The 22,075-nt window shown below is 43.8% G+C and overlaps 1 protein-coding gene across 2 annotated transcripts in view; it reads right to left on the reverse strand.

Moving 5' to 3' along the window:
- Positions 1 to 1,080: 1,080 nt before the first annotated feature.
- Positions 1,081 to 22,075, reverse strand: part of LOC119650689 (V-type proton ATPase subunit H) — a 32,282-nt gene continuing 11,287 nt past the window's right edge. The window contains exons 3-8 of one of the 2 annotated variants that reach the window (XM_038053658.1): positions 15,563 to 15,715; positions 14,809 to 14,943; positions 14,616 to 14,741; positions 8,001 to 8,437; positions 7,804 to 7,917; positions 1,081 to 1,796 (exon numbers count right to left, since the gene is read on the reverse strand). In XM_038053658.1, coding sequence (XP_037909586.1) covers positions 1,706 to 1,796; positions 7,804 to 7,917; positions 8,001 to 8,437; positions 14,616 to 14,741; positions 14,809 to 14,943; positions 15,563 to 15,715 — 1,056 coding nt within the window. In that variant the 3' untranslated portion in view covers positions 1,081 to 1,705. The remainder of the gene's footprint in view (positions 1,797 to 7,803; positions 7,918 to 8,000; positions 8,438 to 14,615; positions 14,742 to 14,808; positions 14,944 to 15,562; positions 15,716 to 22,075) is intronic. The other variant, XM_038053668.1, reaches the window with a different exon arrangement.

Here is a 22,075-nt window from a genome sequence, read left to right on the forward strand (position 1 = left end):
AAAAACACTGGTCGCACACCTTCTTTCAGCAGATATAGTGGTTGGTTTTTTTCGAATACAAAACGGGTTCAATCAGCCGCCGACACAATCTGGAAAAACTTGTTAATTTAATTTTCGCTCATTTAGGCAAAATATTGGGTAACGCCACCAACAGCCAAATGACCATTGAGGGCCAATGGAGTAGTATACGCTCAGTGAAGCTAAAATGTTTGCTCCTCTAACTATAGCACATCTAGTCAAAGAAGAAAATCATTTCCACTTTGCATCACTTGAATTTTCATCAACTGTCTAGCAACGATGAACACCAAAAGTCCCCACATTTAGGGTTTCTGATTCGGTAGACGTTCCGGCTATGAAGTACCCAAGGCGCAGCCTTCCACCTCTCCTGTTTTAAATTATTTTTCTTAGTATCCGCTAACGGTCCAACAAAAGATATTAATTGAAATAATAAAAACTTGTTGTTTCTTTTTCGTTGGTGTGAATATTTATTCTTGCAAATATCGATATTTCGGGAACCACTTGTTCCCTTCATCAGTGCTAACAAGTTTGAAACGTTTGTGGAATTCATGGAACCAAAGTGAGCCTTATTCAATGTACCAAAAGATAGTTTGCCACGCCGAAAAGATTCCGCCACCATGATGAAGTTGCCATAGGGAACATTAACACGAAAAAACTTCAAGTTGATGTTGTATTTTCAGTTTTTTGACAAAGCAGCGAATGGTGATTTAGCGATGTTAATTTGTCAAACGAAATCGAGCCCAATAAAGCCAGAAACAACGCTACATAGATATAGATATACAAATTGTTCGACAACTCCAATGCGCTCTAGATGTTCCGTCCATGAAAGAAGACCCCCGGTTTGATGGTGTTTATCTTCTGTCCCAGCTCAGTCTGCCTCCTTTTCCAAATCCAGAGTCATTTGGCCAAGATCCATGACTCGGTGGGTATTCTAGATACACTCGAAATCGATAAAGTTCTCCTTCATTTGCTCTTCATCAATTTCGGGGCTATCCAAATTCCTAGGCCTTTACAAAGTTGAATCTCTCTTCATAGCAGCGCGTTAGAATTGAAACTGACAAATTAAAGCTTTTGAAACTCTTTATTAACATTTTCAAAATATTCTCTTAGATAATAGTCATGAAAACAAAGAAGAAAAAAAAATAGAAAGTAAAATTGCACATGGCGTTCTCATAACCGACGAATACAATTCATAAAAACAAAATGAAAACAACAAGTGAATAACACAGAATATTAGTTTAATAATACTCTCGGGCATAAAGAAATATGAGTTTGTGTGGTTACTTCGATTTCCAATAATACATTTTAATCGCTTCTGCTGTTACATCGAATATGGCTGCCTACTATTGTGACATTACTGGATCCCTTTATGACATCAAGGAAACGACATCGTATTTATTCTCTCTAATATTGATCGAAATGGAATGACCTTATTTACATGATTGTTCATTAGAATTTAGAAGTGTCCTTTTACTCCAACTGTAACACTTGGTAAAAACTTTCAAAGGAAAATGAACAAAGTAGAAACGGCGAAATAATTGCCAATTTGACAAGAACTATTTTGTTTATTGATAGAGTCGATATTAGAATTTCTGTTTTTTATAGCTACAAACAACTTGGCTCCTTCTGTTTAAGTGTACTTTCTTACGTCGCGGTACACGTTACTATCATTCCTATACATCCTAGCTTAAGCCTTGCCACTGATTGGCGCTGCGCCGGGCTTAGCGGGGGCGGCATTCTTTTCGTTCTCCTTCTCAAGTTGTTTACCCAAATATTCCCTGTGTTTTTTGGAAATTATGTTCAGTTAGAAATGCTATTTTTTGTGCATAAAATTAGATTTATTGTTGGGATGAAATGAGGGTTCTGGAAGTTAGGATATGTACATGAGGAATGGTTCAGTGGGATTTGGCCTTAAAGCAATTGGAATGATTTTGGGAGGGGGGTTTGGATGATTCAAGTATCTTGCGATCCAGGTGGGCTTGGGAGTTTGCTGGCTTTTTGGAACTTGATTCGGGTAAATTTTCAGCGGTTACAACTTCAGATATTGTATCCCTACTGAAATGATTTATTGATTGTATGTCATCACGGATCATGAATGAGGAGTGCTCTTTTAGATATAGTTGAAGTGTTTGTTTTCAGTACCGAGCGATGGCTTCAATATGAATACAAAAGTGTACTCTTTCTCCTGAATCTAATCAGGTAAATGACTTAAATGCTAGATTGTCCAATAAGTTTTGTCATTCGATAAGAAAACGCGAGTTTATGGGTTGAAATATATTTTATCGCTAAATGTATTTTATATAAAACTTCAATACACACAATACGGGCTGATGGAACTGATTGGACCGCATCTCATTCTATAGGCGAACGTGGAGAGCAGCGGAAGACGATTGGAGAGCAGAAACAGCCGCATTCCCCGCTGGGAACGCTGCTTGTGTTAAACGGACCGCAGATTGCCCACTGCAAAGCGAATTGGAGAAAAAGCCGAAAGAGGAGGACATGCCTGAAGGAGACTTTATCGAAATAGTTTCCAGGGCCCAAAAAAAGAAGACGAAGAAGAGAAAAAAACAACTGACTCCGCCGCCAGAAACACGCCTGCCCAAAGACAAGGAGGCTACCAACCAAAAGCCAGGAGCAGAAAAGACGAGGAAACGAAGAAGAACTAGGCCGTCGGCTCTGCTCATTAAGCCGACGGAAGGCAAGACATTTGCGAAAGTCCTTAGTGATATCCGCTACAGTATGACACCCGAAGACAACGGGGCAGAGGTGTCTTCCATACGAAAAACGAGGAGTGGGGGAGTTCTCGTCGAACTGGGCCCAAAGATGGCTAAAAAGAGTACGTTTTACGAAGCGGTCAAGGTGCTATTGGGGGAGAAGGCCCTTGTTTCCAGCCTAGAGTCCATGTGTTCTCTAGAAATCCGGGATCTTGATTGCTTCACAGAAAAATTCGAAGTAGAGGAGGCGATAAAGCGTGAATGTCCAGAGGTAACCAATGCCCGGGTAGGTATCACCTCTGTAAATGCTCGAGACCAAAAGCTCGCCGTGGTGGAAGTCCCCGAGCAATATGCGAGGAAACTCCTTAGCAGCGGGAGAATCAGAATCGGATGGATAGTATGCAGGGCGCGAATGCGAATAGTCCCCACCAAGTGCTACAGGTGTCTGGACTATGGACACACGTCAGTAGCTTGCAAGGGACCGGACAGGAGGACAGTATGCCAGAGATGCGGCCAGGTAGGTCACCAAGCGAAGACCTGTAATGAAAACGAAAGTTGCGGTCTCTTCAGGGCACACTATGGGCTCGGGACGGTGTCCAATCTCTAGGGCGGAATGGGAGAAGGCTAAGCTGCAAACGGCATGATCCGCATTTTACAAATTAACATGCATCGGAGTGCAACCGCTCATCAGTTGCTAGCGCAGTTCGCCGCGAAAGTAAATGCTAAATTAGTGCTGATTAGCGAGCAATACCGAAATAAGGAACCGTCCTCATGGCATCTCGACTTATCTGGCACCGCTGCCATCTGGGTTCGGGACGACGTTCGACTTTGTATTCTTGCCGAAGGCCGAGGGGACGGGTTTGTCCGGATCCGGTGTTTAGGGATAACGTTTTTTAGCATTTACCTGACGCCGAACTTTCGGCGCCGGCTTGATGCTCTGGAGGACGCTGTTTCGAGCACGAAGGGGCGAATCCTGGTACGCGGTGATTTTAATGCCAGGACTCTTGAATGGGGCATGCCTCAGTCAGGCTCCAGATGGAAACGGATTCTGGAAATGGCACCGAGAACCGGGCTCGTAGTTTTAAACATCAGATCCACGCCAACGTTTCGGCGCCCAGGCTGTGAAGGAAGCATTGCTGACATCACTTTTGCGTCGGAATCTCTAGCATCACCGGTGGACGGGTGGCGAGTCCTAGAAGACTTTTCGGCAAGTGAGCGTTCGAAACGGTTGACGCTACTTGCCGGCGAGCACCAATGCGACGTTCCCCCTGCCTGTAGAATGTCGAGAAGTTCGTCGAAGTAGTTGGAGCAGACAGGGCCGCGCTGGAGTGCGCTTCGGGAGGTGGTAGTGTCGCAGCTGACACTGTCGTAAGTTCAGTAATGAACCTGATAACGACGGCGTGTGAGGCTCCATGCCCCGGACGGGCCCCAGGTGCTACAAGCCTTCTATGTACTGGTGGACGACAGAAATTGCCGACCTACGGAGGGAATATCATAAGCTCCCCCGTTTGGCTAAACGTTTGTACACCAACGAAGAGTCATGCGCCATAAAGGCACAGTATATATCAGCAAAAAGGAGACTCCGCAGCGCTATGAATAAAAGCAAAGCTCGCGACTGACAAAACCTTGTTAACGAGGTGAATGAGGACCCGTGGGGACTTGGCTATAAGCTTGTCACCCGGAAAATCGGGGCTCTACGGACGCCCTGCATACTAAGTACCGACCAGATGGACCGCATTGTGCGGACATTGTTCCTCAGACACCTTGTAACGGGTTGATGTAAATAGCGGGGAAAGCGTCGAGGATTGCTCCCTTTTCACAATGAGAGAGCTCGAAGAAGTGGTTATCACTATGGAAAACCAGAAAGCGCCAGGCCCTGATGGCATTCCGGTGAAAATTTTCAAACTGATGTTCCGCCAACGGCCAGAATTGCTGCTTGAAGCGTTTAACGCTTGCTTGAAGGAGAGCATTTTTCCTTGTCGCTGGAAAGTAGCCAAACTCGCGTTGATCAGTAAAGGTAAAGGAGACCCGGAGCTCCCGTCTGCATACCGACCGTTGTGTATGCTTGATACGACCGAAAAAGTGCTCGAGAAGTTCATCAGGAGTAGACTCACTGAAGCGATCCGCGCTGCCGGGGACTTATCCCTAAGGCAGTTCGGGTTGAGAACAGGGAGATCCACAGTCAATGCTGTTATGGAAGTCGTAGATGCGGTTCATTGTGCCGAGGCACACAGCCGCCAATCTTGACGGATAGTGCTCCTCATAACGCTTGATGTCAGAAATGCCTTCAATTCCGTAAGATTGACATCTATGCTAGGCACACTAGAAAACTCATTTCACGTGCCCAGCTATCTCTTACGGATATTGAGGGATTATCTGAAATACTGCTCACAGCACTTTGAGACGCCAGACAGCCAGAGGGGGATGGAAATCACGTCGGGAGTAGCATAGGGATCTACCCTAGGGACGGACCGCTCCATACGATAGTCCCCTGAAGCTCGATATGACCGAAGAATCGTGCCCGGTTGGTTATGCAGACGACGTTGCGGCACTTGTTGCCGGATGCACTGTTGAAAAGGCGCAAAGCAGACTTGTCATATTGATGCGACGGGTAAGTGGATGGATGACTGCTCAAGATTTCAGCCTTGCGCTGGGAAAAACCGAAGTAAGTATATTGACCTAAAGGAGAATCCCGATCTTGCGTCCCATATCGATCGGCGAGTTGACTATACAGTTAAAACCAGCGGTTAAATACCTTGCGTTAATACTCGACTCGAAGATGAGCTTCTTCGAGCAAATCAGAAATCGAGCAGCAACGGACACACGCTAATGGCGAATGTCGGAAGCCCTACATCTACTAGGAGACGTCTCCTTATGGGAGCAACGCAGTCGGTTCTGAAAATGCTGAAGAGCGCTGGCAGCTGGAATCGTATTGCGCATTATGTTCGGGCTCTTCTTATTGCGAAGAAGATTGAACTCGACCGACGAAGGGATCGGACGGTAAGAGGTTCCCTGAACTGACAACCCCTTTCCTCCCCTCCCCTCCCGTAGGGTGAAAGGAATTCCGTGACTTGAAGGTTCCCAAACCCGGGAGAGCGGATGCAATTTCTTCAGAGGAATTTACTAAACTGGTACGCAGTATGCCCCACAGAGTTGCCATTGTGGTAAAATCAAAGAGTGTTTTCACAGCACCTGAAATATTAGGTAAGTTACAGGATGCCTAATACTTTTGGCCGAGGCTGTAGATTGAAATTCGATACCTCACCTAATTGCCCAAACTGCGTTAGGCTCCCGGAGGACACAGGGCACGTATTCTTTCAATGACTGAGGTTCGTGCAAGAAAAGGGAAACTTAGAGAAAATTCCAGGTGAAATCCTATCACCGCAAAATTAATTTTTACCAGAGAGTGGTAGCTTGCTAGGGAGATTGGGATGCGATCAACTCCGTGATCGCAACTATCCAAATTAAACTGCAAAAAACGGAAGAGGTGAGGGAGGCGCGAGTACGATTGTCGCGGGTAGACGGAAGGAGACCTAGCTAAAGTAACGTAACTCCGCTCCGTGATGTAATACCTGAAGATGGTTCCACGGAGCAAAGTGGGAGTCGATGGCGTGTCCAGACCAGGTCTTTTGAAGATTTCCACCTGCTTAAAATATTTTTTAGATTTAAAACTTGTAGAAATATTTTGGTATCTTGATTTCCGATTAATACTTTTAGGTGAATTTTACGAGGCACGGATCTTATTTTTCGACGACCAGTGCTGCAGCGCCATACAAGTGCGGTTGCCATTTTGTTTTTATTGTTGCTGACTACTAAAATCTTAACTTTAACTCTTCATAATTTGATCTTTTTTTATGTCTTTTCTTAATGGCGATTTAAAGAAAACACTCCATATGAGTGCTTAGATAGTAGCTTCCCCCCTTAAGTCAAATTCATAGGTCGCGTCTGTCCTTTGTAAGTTTGGCAGACGAGGGTGACAAAAGTGAGACACGTTTTGCCTTCATATACTCCATATCTCGTCTGAGGAAATAGCGTACGCTAGCCTGGAGACAAAGAGCTGTTTTGGCGTGGAAGCCACTGATCGGGATAGGTGAAGTGCTTGGAGTGACTACAAGGGCGGGGGTTCGGTGTCGGTGAAATCGATGGCATGATTTATGATCTCTTGCACAGTCTGCAAATTTTGCCCCCTTTTGTGGAGAATAGGATAAGATAGATTTCGGAGCACTTCCAATTCCCGCCGGGTAAAAACACGAGTGAAATTTTAACCGTATATACAAAATGGGGACAATGAAAAATTTGCGCGAAATAATCACTGGAGTTCACTTTCAGAAAACACCACCAAGTAATGCATACGGTCAGCAAGGTATTGTAGTTCAATAGTTCGCTGCGTGCAATTGGTCATTGTTAAAAATGATTGCGGCGCACTCCGAGTTAGATGGAAATATGTTAAAATGAAATAGAAAAGAAAATTGCACGTCCGTTCGAAATGATCGGCAAAAACAAAAAAAAGCAATATTTCGGATATTCTTATTAAGCTCGTTTCTCGTGTATACGATTCCATTGGATTCACTTCATTTCAGGTTTAGTTTCGGTTGCTGTCGACAAATGTGGAACGATGTTTCGGCTTCAAGTCGGTGCCCGTTCGGTACCTAATTGAAACCGTATAGAACAGAATGCTCCTACGGTACAAATAGGTTTTATCAGGTTTCAGATTCGAATTCGTGTGGGGGGGAACAGCTTAGGAGTTGACCCCACGAGGAGCGGATTTTCATGATGAATTGTTAAAGTGATTGGGTGAAATGAGCAGTTTACCCAATAGGAACCATCTATGTGTGAAAGGGTGTCGTTTAGTTCGGTTGTTTTTCGGTTGTGACTGAATGGGACCTTATATGTGTCAAACAAGCCTTAGAACGACAACGTTCGATTCGGATTGTAGCACCATCTTTACAAAACTAACGACGTATCTCTTATCGAACGACAAAACTTATTGAATTACCTATTTGAATTCGCGAATCTTATATGTTTGGCTTATTTAAAAGAAACCTCCTCATTTCAACATTATAATACATACCAATTGTGCACCATCAATTTTTGAACGGCCAAGAGTGCCTCGTATCGAACATTTGGATCCTCATGACTAAGAAGTTGCATGACCAATTGTTTGCCACCCAATTGCTCGATGACACTGTAAGAAGAGAAGACACCAATTTCCGAGAATTAGATAACAATTTATCCCTCACAAAAAAAAAAACGGTCAAATCAACTTACTGCTTTCCTCTTGGGTAATGTCGTACATATTCGCCAATATCGAAACTAGCAACAGACAGAACAAGTGTATCCTTTGATGTTTCCAAATAATGAACTAAAATTCTCAACAGTTCGTAGTTCTTCTCATTCAAACGTTGTGCATTCTCGCGCCAGAATTTGGCTGATTTATGGACAGGCGACCATTCCAAGCGGCCACTCTTCACTTCTGTGGCGTACTCATCGAACGAGCTTAGATCTTGGACAGAATTTTGGAGTTTTTCGGTTAAGAATTCAACATCAGCTGTAATGTCCTCGTCGTCGAAGCGGCGTTGCTCTAAGATTGATAGTTGTTTCAACACTTTGCACTGTACCATGGCAATGCAATGCTCCTTGGCGATTTGTGGTTCTTCGGGTTTTTCGATTAAATTGCGGAAAACAGCCAAAATAATGCGAGTGACCTTGAAATTGAGAAGATGGTTATTAAGTCGTAGGTGGATGTGAAAATTAATCATTGATTGAGGTCAGGCTGAGGAAAGGTGAGATATCCCTCGGACCCGGAGGGGTCCTAACTTTGCAATTTTACAGTGTGTTACATAAGAGCGTGGTCACTGTTAAATAATAACAATTGATTTTTCGAAAATTCGCAAATTTATTGATAATTTGGTCGTCAATACTCAATGCAAATACCTCAGTAGCAAGTCCAATCTCCTGCATTGTCAATTATGGCCTGGTACCGTCGGGGCATACTTTCCACTAGTTTTTCTGCATATTCTACCGGAAAAGACCTCCAAATTTTCCGAATTTGTCGAGAAAGTTGATCTAAATTACATGGCTTGCGTCTGCGAAGCTGCATTTTCATCAGAGCCCACACATTTTCCATGGGATTTGCATCCGGTGACTGAGATGGCCAATCTAAAGTGACAACTCCGTTTTGCGCCTTCCACTCGCTACACGCTCGACTCCGATGTTTCGGATCGTTGTCCTTTTGAAGGATCCAGCTTTCATTTTTCTTGATATACCATTGCTTAGCAGATGGTAACAAAGCCTTTTGATATATTTTATTCATTTTTTCGGCATTTAAATTCTCGGTAAATAAGAACAAAGTACCGAAACCTTTGTTTGAGAAGCACCCCCTAACTTGGACCTTGCGGGGTGTTTAACAGTCCGTTGAAGCATCCTACTGGTGGAGGTTGTCCAGGCGTGTTTGATGCTCGGAAATGCCCAGAAGGAGGATTCATCAGAAAAAATTACGTTGCTCCAATCGCGGTCCAAGTTTTCCTTCGCCCATTCCACTCGTTTTTTTTGTTAACACATTCGATTTATTTCCTTTGATTTAGTTACAAATAGTTTATGACTAAAATTAATACTAGACTTATCTCTAACAGCTTAACTTGACCTAGAAATTAACATTTTGCTTAATACTAGACTTAATTTACGGTCATATTAACTTATCCTATGTTTAATGCTATAGAGGGGAAAGTCAGGAAAAACCCCTCTTAAATTGATGTTGTTCGGTGGGATAGTTGTTGGTGAGGAATTTGGTTAGTGAGGTGAGGAGGATCTGATCTATGCGGGAGCACTTTACCTCGTCATAGACAGCTTGGTTGGAGTGGGTTTTGGACTGGGAAAGAGCGAGGCGGAAGAACTTTCTTTCACGTACCCGGAGACGCTCCATTTGAGCTGAGGATACGTCACACCATGCGACGAATCCGTACGTGATTAAGGGACGGATTAGCTGTTTATAGCAGTAGAGTTTTACTTTGGGGAGGATAGCGGAGTCTTTCTTAAGGATGGGCCATAGGATTTTTAGGCCCATTAGGGTCTTTGAAAGGATGGAGTTTACCTGGGGCACGGGTGACAGGCGAGAGTTCATGGTTATTCCCAGGTATTTAGTGGATTGGACGGAGGGAATGGTGGATGTTCCGATTTTGATCGTGAGGTTGGGGGGTGTCGGCTAGCATCTTGCGGGTAAAGGTGGCTCTACCGCGGAAGACAATGGCTTCGCATTTGCTGGGGTTAAGGAGGAGTTTCCAAGATTGGAGGAATTTGTTGAGGGTTAAGATTGTGGTATTGATGCGGTTTTGGGTGGATTGTATGTTTCGGGACGAGGTGTAAAGGATCAAGTCGTCCGCGTACTGGATGGTTTTGACCGTTTGTGGGGTGTTGGAGCGGTATATCGGCGGTGTATAGGGAGAATAGTGTTGCTGACAGAACTGAGCCTTGGGGGATGCCTGCAGGAGGACTGTACGGGTCGGATAGGGTATCGTGGATACGGACTAGGGATTGGCGGTCGGATAGGTAATTTAGGACAAGTTTGCATATCTGAGGGTGGAATTTGAAGGTATGGGAGAGTTTGTAGGTGAGGCCTTCGTGCCAGACCGCATCGAAGGCTTTCTGGATGTCTAGGAGGCAAGCGGTGGTGGGGATGTTCTTGTTTAACTGGGAGAGGATCTCAGTCTTGAGGACTAGGAGAGCATGTGAGGTGCCGTGGCCACGTTTGTTGGCAAACTGGAATGTGGGAATAATGGCGTGATCCGTGATGTGCTGGAGCATGATATCGTGGATGACGCGCTCGAAAATTTTCGATGTCAGGTTGAGGAGGGAGATGGGGCGGTAGCTGCCCGGGGAAGCTGAAGGTTGTTCCTTTTTTAGGATTGGGACGATGTGGGATTCTTTCCATGGAGTGGGGAAGTGTGCAGATAGGAGGCATAGATTGAAGAGTTGAGCGAGAAAAGGGCTTACGATTTTGGCGCATTTTTTTAGGATGATGATTGGGATGTGATCGGGGCCGGTTGATTTTTTATTATTTCGGGAGAGGATGATGGATTCAACTGTTTGGGATGTGATGGCTTGTATTGGCAAGCAGTGAGGTGTTGTAGGTTCGGGTGGTGGGATCGGGAATTGGTCATAGGTAGATGGCGTGGTGGTGAGGTTGTGGATGTGTTGGAGCACAGTGGTTTCTGTGGGGGGATCAGACAATTGTCGGGTGGTGTGGTGGGCGGCCAGGAAGCTGTTAGCAATCAGGTCGGCGTGGGCTTTGGGTGAGGTGTTGTGCGGGGGGACGCTGCCTGTGCTGGGTTTGGCTAGTCGAGGACAAGTACCACGGAGTTTATTGCATGTTTGCTGATTAAGCGAGATGTTCGCATGCTTCACAGCGTAGTGGTCAGCGTATAGCGTTTGGATATGGGATTGGATGAGGTGTGACAGGGAGTAGATACGTGATTTGAGGAAGTTAAACTGGGGAGCGTATCTGTGTCGATGGAGTTGGCATCTTAGGGTGGCTTTTTGCTTGATGAGGTCAAGGACATGGGGAGGCAGGGTGATTAGGCCCTGGTAGTTTAGTGGTCTGGGAGGAATGGTTTCGCTACAGGCTTTTTGTGTGAATTCCGTGAACTTTTCCACGGCTGAGTCGATTTCGGTAGGAGACGGATTGGGTGGGAGGCAGATAGTTGACAGTTTGTCGGCTAGGTTATAGTTCAGGCGTTTCTAGTTGGTTGCAGCGTAGTTGGGAAGGAATTTAGGCTGGGATTTGGGGAGGCGATTAGTGATATTGAAGTGGAGAACCACTCCGTCATGATCGCTCAAGCCAGGAATGGTGGGAAGGTCTTGGGGGGAGGTAGGCGTGCTGGGGAGGACAAGCAGGTGGTTGCTTATCAGGAAGAAGTCGATGAATGAGTGTGTATTTCACCTGTGGTAGGTGGGTTGATTGGTGGGGAGGAGGGTGAGCTGTAGAGGGTGGGAGTGTTGTGCGTACCAGTTGGCTAACTTATTGCCATTGGCGTTTGTAGCTGTGTTATGCCAGGTGTTATGTTTGGCATTTAGGTCGCCCCCTAATACAAGGGAGAAACGTTTGTTTCGGGTAGCTGGGAGGGCTTTGAGGTGTTGTGTTAGGTTGGAGATGTCAGCGGGATTAAGGGTTTGGTCGGGACAGTAGAGGCTACCTAGGAATGTGATGGAGGAGGGTGTGGCAATGGACACGACTGTTAGCTCTATGGATGGGGCAATAGTGTTTGGGATGTAGACCCGTTGGGCTTCTAGGGGATTCGCCACTAATATGGCTGTGCCTCCGCCTTGGCGGTCAATGCGGTCGGATCGGAAGGTGGTGTAGTTGGGGATGTGTAGCTTGTGTCTTGGGTGGAGTTTGGATTCGGTAAGAAGGAGTAGATTGGGTTTATGGACGGATAGGAAGTTGGTCAGATCGTGCCGCTTTTGTCGACTGACCATTGAATTTATGTTCAGTAATACCACTTTAGTGGCCATTACTGGGGGACACTTGGCAGAGGAAGGAGAGGAGTGCGAGTCTCTTCTCCATTGGTGAGGACAGGGAGTTGTATGTGGGGAGGAATGAGGTGAGTTGAGAGGCTAGTTGGTTAGTGGAGGTGTTGAAGAGCGAGTGGATCTCGGAGTCGAGGTCAAATGTAGGTGCTGCGTGCGAGGCGCTCCTAGCCATTGCGGCGTATGAGAATGGTGGGGAAGTAGGGTTATGTGGGGTGGGGATCTGAGCGGGTTTTGGTTGGGGACCGGGTTTGGTTGGTGGAGTGGGGTTCTGTTTTGATTGTTGTGTTTGACGGGTGCGAGCTTGCACGAACATCGGGCAGTTGCGATAACTAGCCGGATGTGTGTTGGCTCCGCAGTTGATGCAGGATGGATTTTCTTCCTGCTTCTTTGGGCATTGTCGTGGCCCGTGGGGGGTGTTGCATTTAACGCAACGGTAAGCCAGATTACAATTGGACGCTGCATGCCCAATGCGCTGGCAGTTGCGGCATTGGGTGATTTCGTGTAGCTGGACCGCTTCGAACTTGACGATGCAGTGAAACATCGTCCTGGCTTTCGTGAGGGATGATTGCTGGAATTTTGGGGCAAAGGTTACAAGGAAAAGGTGGAGGGGTTTCGCGTTTCGTTGGGAGGAGCTAGTTTCGTATTGGCGAACGCTGATAGCTTCGGAGACGCCGAGGCGGTGTAGCTCCTTGAGGATTTCTTCGGGGGAGTAAGTAAAATCTAGTCCCCGGAGGACTAGGTTGACGGGTTTCATATGGGATGGGGTGTATGTGAAGAAGGGGTGGTTACCTTCTTTCAGTATATTTTTGGCAGATTCGTAATCGTAATTCGTAATCGGACGTAGGTGGAGTGAATTGATGTCTTTTTTAGGGCTATGTTGTTAGGGATCGTGGAGAGAATTTTGGTGGTAATGTTCTTTGTAGTTGTGGGGTCAGCGCGTATGATTAAAGGCGGAAATTTTTCCTGACTTACCTCTTGTGTCTTAGGTTTGGCTGCTTGAACGGCTCGTGGTGCGGTTGAGGTGGTTGTTATCGGTGTGTGGGTGGATGGCTGATGTAGCTGTCGGGCTGGACCTTCGGCGACATTGATTGGTGTGGTAGTTGGATGAGGGGTGCTTGTAGTTTCTATTGCTGCGGCTGGAATTTGTTGTATTGTCGGATTTTTCACTTCTGCCATGGACCGTTCTCCTCGGTTCTCATGGCATGATGTGGTTGGCGTGATCGTTTGGTGAGTTGGGTTCGTGAGGGCTATGGTGCTTTTCGTCAGTGACGAACTGAACAGAGCGGCGAGCCGGTCGTACCGACTCGTCATTTCCTTGAGGGAGCTCCTCAGTTCTTGGACCTGCCTCCGTAGAGCGGCGACCTCGTCCTCGTCGTCGTCCGACGTTTCGCGAGCCATGTCCGACTCGTGAGCCATGTCCGACTCGCGAGCCACGTCCGACTCGCTCTCTTCTGGGCCGGATTCCCGACTGCCTTCGGGACTAGATGGGGCTTCGCCTTCGCTATATTCGTAGGGGTGAACCCTTTTGGGTTCAGGATCCATCCCCTGGGGTGACAGTGACCTGTCGACCACCTGGCGCTTGGACATTGCGCAACACAATAACACTTCGTTCACTAACTGATTTACTCGCGGAGCACTTTAATGAACACGTCCGATCCGCTCGGACGCTTGACACCGACTGAAATATAATATATTCAAAATATGCCATTCCACTCGTTTTTCAACGTGTTTTGCACTCAACATTGGTTTTTCCAAAGTACTGCGATATTTCAGTTTATTGGCAAGCAAGTGCCTGCGAATCGTTCCGTAAGATACGTCAAGACCTTTTGCTTTCAATTTCACAGCAGCTCCACGTAAAGTCAAAGTTGGATCTTTCGAGAACAATGCGAGAATCTTTTTTTTGTCTTTTTTTGAGACTTTGCTTGCACTTCCGCGATCAGGAAAATCATCAACGTTACCGGCCTTTTTATAGCGATTTATCCACTTGCTAACGAACTGCTTCGACTTTCCCATATATTTCGCAGCAGCAGTTTGCCTTAATTTGGGTCCTTTTTCATGCAAGCATAGAAAAATTGCCTCAAAGCGAGAGGCGTAAACAGCACTCATTTCGAAAAACCACTCAATTGAAGACTAAATTTGACAGAGAGCTGACTTTTTACAAAAAGCATGAAGGACTGAGGTGTCCTCTATGTCATAGAAAAAGAAACAGGACGCTCAGATTTTTTATCTACGTGTAACAGTGACCACGCTCTTATGTAACAGACTGTAAGAGGGCCCACCTTACCGCGCCTGACCAGCGCAATTTGTCCAGGGCAGAGTTTTGATCTGTTGATTGTTGGCTGGTAGAGGAAAACTTACCTTCTCCTTTGCGCTGTCACTCAGGATATCAGCCAGAATTGGAATAACGTTGAACTTGTTCATTCGTTCGGCTAACAGGCGATGGAAAGTCAATACCCACAAACAGAAGATGAGTTGATATTGAACCTATGGAAGGGACAGGTTGCAGTTGAGTCCAAAGGCTCTAGAAGAGTTAGATTATATTTGTAAGCACCTGGAAATTAACCCTTGATGACAAGATATCAATAATTGTGCTAATTCCATCAACGGAGACAAAGGCCAAACGATATTCATCCACGCGGAGCATCATTTGCAGGCATCGAGCAACCGATTGGATGTACTCGTTGCTCTAGATATGCGAAATAAAAAACAAATATTAGGGGACTGGCCGTAAAACTTCCGAAAAATTTCGGTTAGTATTAATAGTTAGATCACAATCAACTAATCTAATTTGAAAGCTACATACTCTGTGTTCACTTCATAATAATTCTCTTAAAATCTGGTTCAATTTATTAACTAGTACACGACACCGAACCTTTTACATCTACAAATTAAACAAATACAATACCAAGTACCAATAGTAAATAAGTAGCTCTAGGAAAAAATGAGTAACGATTTGTTTTTTTTTGTTCTTCATGGAAATAATAAGGTAAAAGGTGTTAGTGGTGTTAGTGTTGACATTGTTGATTAATTCACATTAAATTAATCGGTTCAGTCAGTCCAATGTGATTTTCTTTTTCCTTTCATTTTGCATTGTAATTCCGATTTAAAGATTTTGTAATCACTGTCCATTTGTTCATTACCATTTAAAGATTGATCGGACATAAAACGGGTCTACATTTTAAGGGAACAAACTCAATAACTGCAAACTTGTTTTTTTTTTGTATATATAAAAACTATACCGGAATTATAGATTGCTTATTATTAGTAGTATCTCCAGTGTTTTCAGTACCACTGGTGGCATTTACTTTTTGTGAGATAGCCAAATGATGCTGCTGCTGAAGCAGTTGCTGGTTACTGGCCTGATGAGGATGGTGATGATGATGGTGACCGTGGATGTGGTGCACCACAACCGTCATCCTTTTCGAGATCTCAGCCATTTCTCTGATGTAGCTTTTTGCCTTTTTTATCGTTGCACGCGTGTGTAATACGTACGAGTTTTCAGGTTCGTGCGGTTTTCGGGTGAAATACACAATTTTGATTTAAGTTTTATTTTGTGTATGTGTTTTGTAAAAATGTTTCGTTTGTTTGTGGTATATTAAGCATGAGTAGATATTGCATGTTTTCGTTTTTTTCATGTTACGAGTGTTTTTTTTTTGGCGTAAACGAGTTCAAAAAACAAAACATCATCCAATTTAGATTTTTGTTTGGATTTTGGTCGAAAGAGAAAAATAAGAGAGAAAAAAAAAAAGAATATTTAAATAAATCTCATCATCAAAAATTTGTTTCTAAATTCGATGTCTTAAGTTTAGCAATCGAAAAAACACGATGCACGAATTAGATATAAATTTGCAATCAAAATGAGCTAGATCAGAAGCGTGTCCAGTGGGTTTGATCGTTTAACGCATAGCCATGCTATTATGAAGCATATTAATGTTCTAAAATTACTATTGAAAACACAAGTAAGACTCATTCAATGCATTGTTGTTAAACCCGAATCAAATGTAGTTTGATTTAATTGTTATCCGCTGAATCAGTTCTTTTTCTACCGCTTGATTTCTCAACATAACTGCCAAACGAAAATCAATCCGATAGCAAGTAAGTTACATTACTTTTCACTCATTTAATAACCGTCTTAATATGCTTTCACTGTCGTTTTCTTTTCTAATAATACATCGTTCAATAAGTCCCGGGACTAGCGTAGAGATGGCGCTAATTATGTCATTTATGTACCAAGGTTCAGAAGTACCAACCTTCAGATAAGATGTGTCAAAATTTGATGTAATTCGAAACATAACCAAGAAAGCTATAGTAGTTAAAGTGACGCTACCTTTGCAATCGTGAAAAAATGGACCAAAAACGAGTTTCGTGTGTTGATAAAACATTGTTTTCTAATGGGAAAAAACACTGTTCAAGCTCAGCAATGGCTTGAAAAACGTTATCCAGACTCTACTCCGTCGAAAACAACGATTTGTCGGTGGTATGCTGACTTGCAACGCGGTCGTGCTGATACAAATGATGCGGAACGTTCGGGTCGGCCAAATGAGGGAGTAACTCCCGAAAACACCAAGCAAGTATTGAAAATCGTGATGGGTGACCGCAAAATGAAAGTGCGCGAGATAGCTAAGATGGTGAACATATCAACTGGTAGTGCATTTACTATTTTGCACCAAAAATTGGCTATGAAAAAGGTTTTTTCCAAATGGCTGCCGCGTTTGCTCACAATGGAACAAAAGCAACAACGTATCAATGATTCGGAGAGCTGTTTGGCACTGTTTACTCGCAATAAACAGGATTTTTTGCGTCGATATGTGACAGTGGACGAAACATGGATTCACCATTTCACTCCGGAGTCAAGTCGGCAGTCAGCTGAATGGCGTACGACCGGTAAAAGCCGCCCGAAGCGTCCAAAAACACAACAGTCGGCCACCAAAGTGATGGCGTCCGTATTCTGGGATGCGAATGGTATAATTTTCATTGACCACCTCGAAAAAGGAAAAACCATCAATAGCGACTACTGCATGGTGTTATTGGATCGTTTGAAGGCCGAAATAGCGACAAAAACGCCCACACATGAAGAAGAAGAAAGTCATCTTTCATCAAGACAACGCACCGTGCCACAAGTCAATCAAAACGATGATCAAATTCAACGAATTAGGCTTCCAACTGCTTTCTCATCCTCCGTACTCGCCGGATCTGGCCCCCAGCGACTGCAGGCTCTTTGCGGATCTCAAAAAGATGCTCCAGGGAAAAAGATTTGGCTCGAATGAGGAGGTAATCGCTGCTACTGAGGCTCATTTTGAGTCAAAAGACAAATCGTTCTACAAACATGGCATTGAAAAGTTAGAGAAGCGTTGGAATGATTGTATAACCCTCGAAGGAAATTATGTTGATGAATAATAAAGAATTTTGCCGATAAAATGTTGTTTTCATAGTTAGTCCCGGGACTTATTGAACGATGTGTTATAAGTGAAGCGTGCGTCGAATTACGAAAAAACTTATGTAATGAATTTTAAAAATATATTATACTCGTGAGAATTGAAATTTATCATAATCTATGCAATCTATGCGTGCTATTCTATGCGATATTTCTACCAACTCTGATGTAGATGCTAAGGAATAAGAAACATGCTTGTGATGCGAGACTGATTTAGATTTATATCTACAGTTTCCCATTTTTTCTTTTTGTTTTTCAGTGGACATGCTCTGCTTTTTGTGTCTTTATTTGAAATTTTACATTCAATTAATTTTCAAACTGCGGAGGCTGAGAGCTGTGTGTGTTGTTTCTTCATTAATTCAGCGATTGAGTGGGCGTGTTTTTCCTGTGTCGATTCAGAGTGGGGTCGTCTAGTAGCTTCCTGGCTCCAGATATGAAGGTTGTATTATTACCGTCCTAGCGTTGTATTTTTGGAGCAAATAAAATTACACTTGACTAGTGAGCTGTTTTGCATGCTTTCTAACATTTCTGAATAGGAATTTGGTTTTTAATATTTAAAATAAGGCGCGACCGACCGTATAAAATCTAAAGTAAATTTTATTTCATGTCATATCCTTTCATTCTTGCAATGAACCTAATGGCTTTTAGGGTATTATTTCGACACGGCAGTGGATAACACTTTAAACCTTTGTTTTCCTGAAAAATTGGGTCAGAATATGAGGTAAAAATCAGTTTGCGATGATGCTTATAGTTTCTGAACAAAAGCGACCCAAACCCTGTCAAAATTCCTTCCATGCAAAGAGAACACATATGTGTGTTTTCTACGTCATCTTATTTTCAAGCTCCCAATTCTCTTGCCTTTGCTGATGCAGAACGCAAATCAGGTGGTGGTGACCCTGGATATGAGAAATACATTCAAGTTGGCTAATTGGAACCTTATACCTTATATATAAGTCTCTGGCGATGATTGATGTTCCCACCTACCTCGCTGCTATTGTCGATAGCTACTTGCAAGAGCAGGCGCTCTGGTATAATACCGATGATAAACCCAAGGAGTACATTGTCTCCGCGGGTGTCTCACAGGGCTCTGTACTAAGCCCACTACTGTGGAACATCATGTATAATGATGTATTTAACCTTCCGATTCCGGAGGAAGCCACGGTAATGGGTCGCAAAGCATCTCGGAGATGCTGAGTTGTTCTCAAGCGAAGCAATTAATGCTTTTAAGGCTTGGTTAGAAGATGCTGAACTGGCATTCGCGGAGGAAAAGACGGAAGCGGTCTTCACCACTAAGCGCCGCAAGAGAAATTACGCCCGCATTAGAACTGGGAATCGTATCATCACTTCTAAACCGGCCATCAAATACTTGGGAGTGATGATATACAGAAAACTCAATTTCAAGCAGTACATAGAGCATACTTGCGAAAAAGCATCCACCAGGAGTATGGCTCTGGAAAACTCCGCGATGCTATTAACATAGAATGCTGGTTCCAAGCCCAGGTAATGGAGGAGAGTTTGAGTTTTTACTATCCTCAGTAAAACAATAATAAAATGCTGAGACCAGGGAAAGAGATAAATAAAATATGGTTCGAATTATTCCATCTCTCTTGGTGGCAGGTCCCGCGACAAGTTGACCAAGGAAATGCATTCAATGTCGTTTGAAACAAGATGATCGGGTCGAGTAACAAGCCTCGGAAAAATGCTAGGGCGTCCATCTCAGTCGACGCGGCAGGGCGGGCCCCGGTCCTGTCGAAAAATTAGCAAGAGTTCTTGACGCATGGACGGGGTCAGGGCGTAAGTAAGTTATTCTGAACAAAAGCAAAATAAATACGTGTCTTCACGCTAGATGTTGACGCCCTAACTGGAAAGACCGAGGAACTCGTAAGAGCCCTTCGGAAAAGACCCATTGATATCTGCGCTTTGCCAGAAACCCGATGGTCTGATGCCAAAAGCTGCGACACTGAACGCAGTAAAAATGGCTATAAACTTCTCTATTTTGGTAGCCCAGCTCAGAGGGTTTCCGTGTTGCCATTAAAGAAGTCGAATGATTTGATGATCGGTTGATGAAGCTCACCATTATATCAGCTGATCGCACTATTCACTTCTTCAGCGCACACGCACTTCATATAGTTCTGAGTGTTAACCGTCTATAAAAGACAATGAACGGCGTCTTGTGGTAATAGAGATTATGATGTTGCGTTGAACTAGTGGCGCGACACGTTTTGCACCGATAGTGGAAAAATTGCAAGAGAGGCGTCTTCGATGATATGGTCACGTAATACGAGCTAACAAGGATTCCCTTGCCAAAATTGGTCTGAACATCGAGGTCGATGGTAAGCGTATTCGAAAAAGTGAATATCTCGATATTTACACAAGTGAATACGAATACGGCCGTATTCTCACGTCTGAAAGTGAATACAAACGTATTCCCATTTACGAGTACGAATTCGGTTGGATTAATCGAGTATTTTCAACTGCGAATACGAATTTTTTGTATTAAAATGTAAGCATTCGCCCTGATACCAAATATTAGCCGCCTTAGTGATCTGATCATCTTGTACGTATATACGTGGGAGTCGGACTTAATCTCCAATAAGAAAATTAAAAAGCGTTGCAGGTGTAGACAAAAAAGTATGTACTTTACATATAAACTCGAAAGATATTTTCAAGCCTGAAGAATTGGGAAGAGAAAGCACCTGAAAGCAAAGATATAACATATTCTTCTCCTTCTGTGTTTTTGTCAGGTAAATGTTTGTGCCTGTATCAGACATCAGACAGACAAATGTATGCGTCAGACAAATGTCTATTTCTTGCTTTCCCTTCCCAAGCAATTCTTCAGACTTGAACATATCTTTCGATCTTGTTTCTGGTTGAGGCGACTCAAAACGTATTTTTGCATTGAGGATTAGCGGGACCGGGACTGGCTGATCGATGGACTGGACTGGGGCGTTGTTTCGAGAACACTGTGGGAATGAGATCATTTCTTTTGGGAGTTCGAAATTTGAGAAAGGATATTTTTTTGAGAATGGCGGGATCCACATCAACTTGATGCCGGATTGGATCAAATGGGGAGCAACTTACTCCCTCTTTTTTTGATCTACGGACTCCTCGTTTAGGGCTTAGCATCCAAACTTTAAAAATAATAGGCGATGATGGCTTTACGATTTCTTACCAGGGCAGAGGGAAATCGTCAGACGCTGCCTCACCTCTGCCCTGGGTGCAGCGTGACTGAGGCGGCTCGCAGATATTAAATGCTCCTTTATATAATTATTCGCAGAACACAACATGACTACGAATTACATTGAGCGCAAATCCGCTCATACTTTTTGATCCGGTCCGGCATCAAGTTGATGCGGACTTGCCTGTGAATATGCTCTATTACGAAAGAGTCGAGGGCTTCGGATTTTGGTTAAAGTGAACATAATTCACTCGAAACCGATTGTGTGGAAGTTTTCGAAGGACAGAGGCATTACGGACTTGAGGAACAAACTTGAAATATTCACCGGAGGAAGTGCCGGAACCAAGCAAGCAAACAATATCGTTCGTAAATAAGTCAATGAGGTGTTAGTAGGATCGTATTCGTCCTTCATAAAGTGCGAGTGGAATTTGATTCATTCCGAAACTAAATAGGTCGATTTTTTTTCAAATAATTCCTGTGAATTTCCCCTTAAAAGCTCTCAAGGGAACGGAGTCATTATCCCATTTTCCTTTGTTGTTGGATAACATATTCGTCTAATTTTTTTTGGTATTTCTATTTTATTTTAGTTCTCGAGTTGTCATTTAGTTCTATATTTTTATTTTTTTTTTACTGGTCTAACTTTAATGTGTTTTTTTTTTAATATTTCTAATTTATGCTTACATTTGTCTATTGTGTATTGTGTCCTTCGGAAAGAGTTGAATTATAAATCAAAATGAATTCGCGCTAATTTCTTTGTAATTTTAAGGCCTCCTTTTTCCCTACTGCCCTTTAGTTCCGCAAAACTGTTTTTAACAAGAAACCTCAAAGGTCGCGCCTCTTAATACGTGTGAGGCAAGAGAAACATCGATCAAGGATGTGATCCGTGGTGGGTCCTCCTTTTCGATCGCGGTACTGGGGTCAGAAGTTTCACGGCTCCACGCGCGCGTTCGAGAATGTTATTAGATAAGATATTGAGCAGTCATGAAAGGTGCAGGACGTATTCAAGAAATACGTTTATTGGAGCAAACAAGATATGGTTGACGTGGATCATAAAGCGAGGAGAATGGGGTGTCGTTCACGCACGTGCTTCAACCTTCCCCCTCCCCTCCCCGTGAAGAGCCTATAGTCTTACTCAATGGTTTTTAGGATGTGGCATAGTAATAGATTTCTCGCCCTTATGACCTGTACAATATCGCTTTTGTTGTT

Source organism: Hermetia illucens, chromosome 1, assembly GCF_905115235.1.
Source record: "Hermetia illucens chromosome 1, iHerIll2.2.curated.20191125, whole genome shotgun sequence".
Taxonomy (NCBI): domain Eukaryota; kingdom Metazoa; phylum Arthropoda; class Insecta; order Diptera; family Stratiomyidae; genus Hermetia; species Hermetia illucens.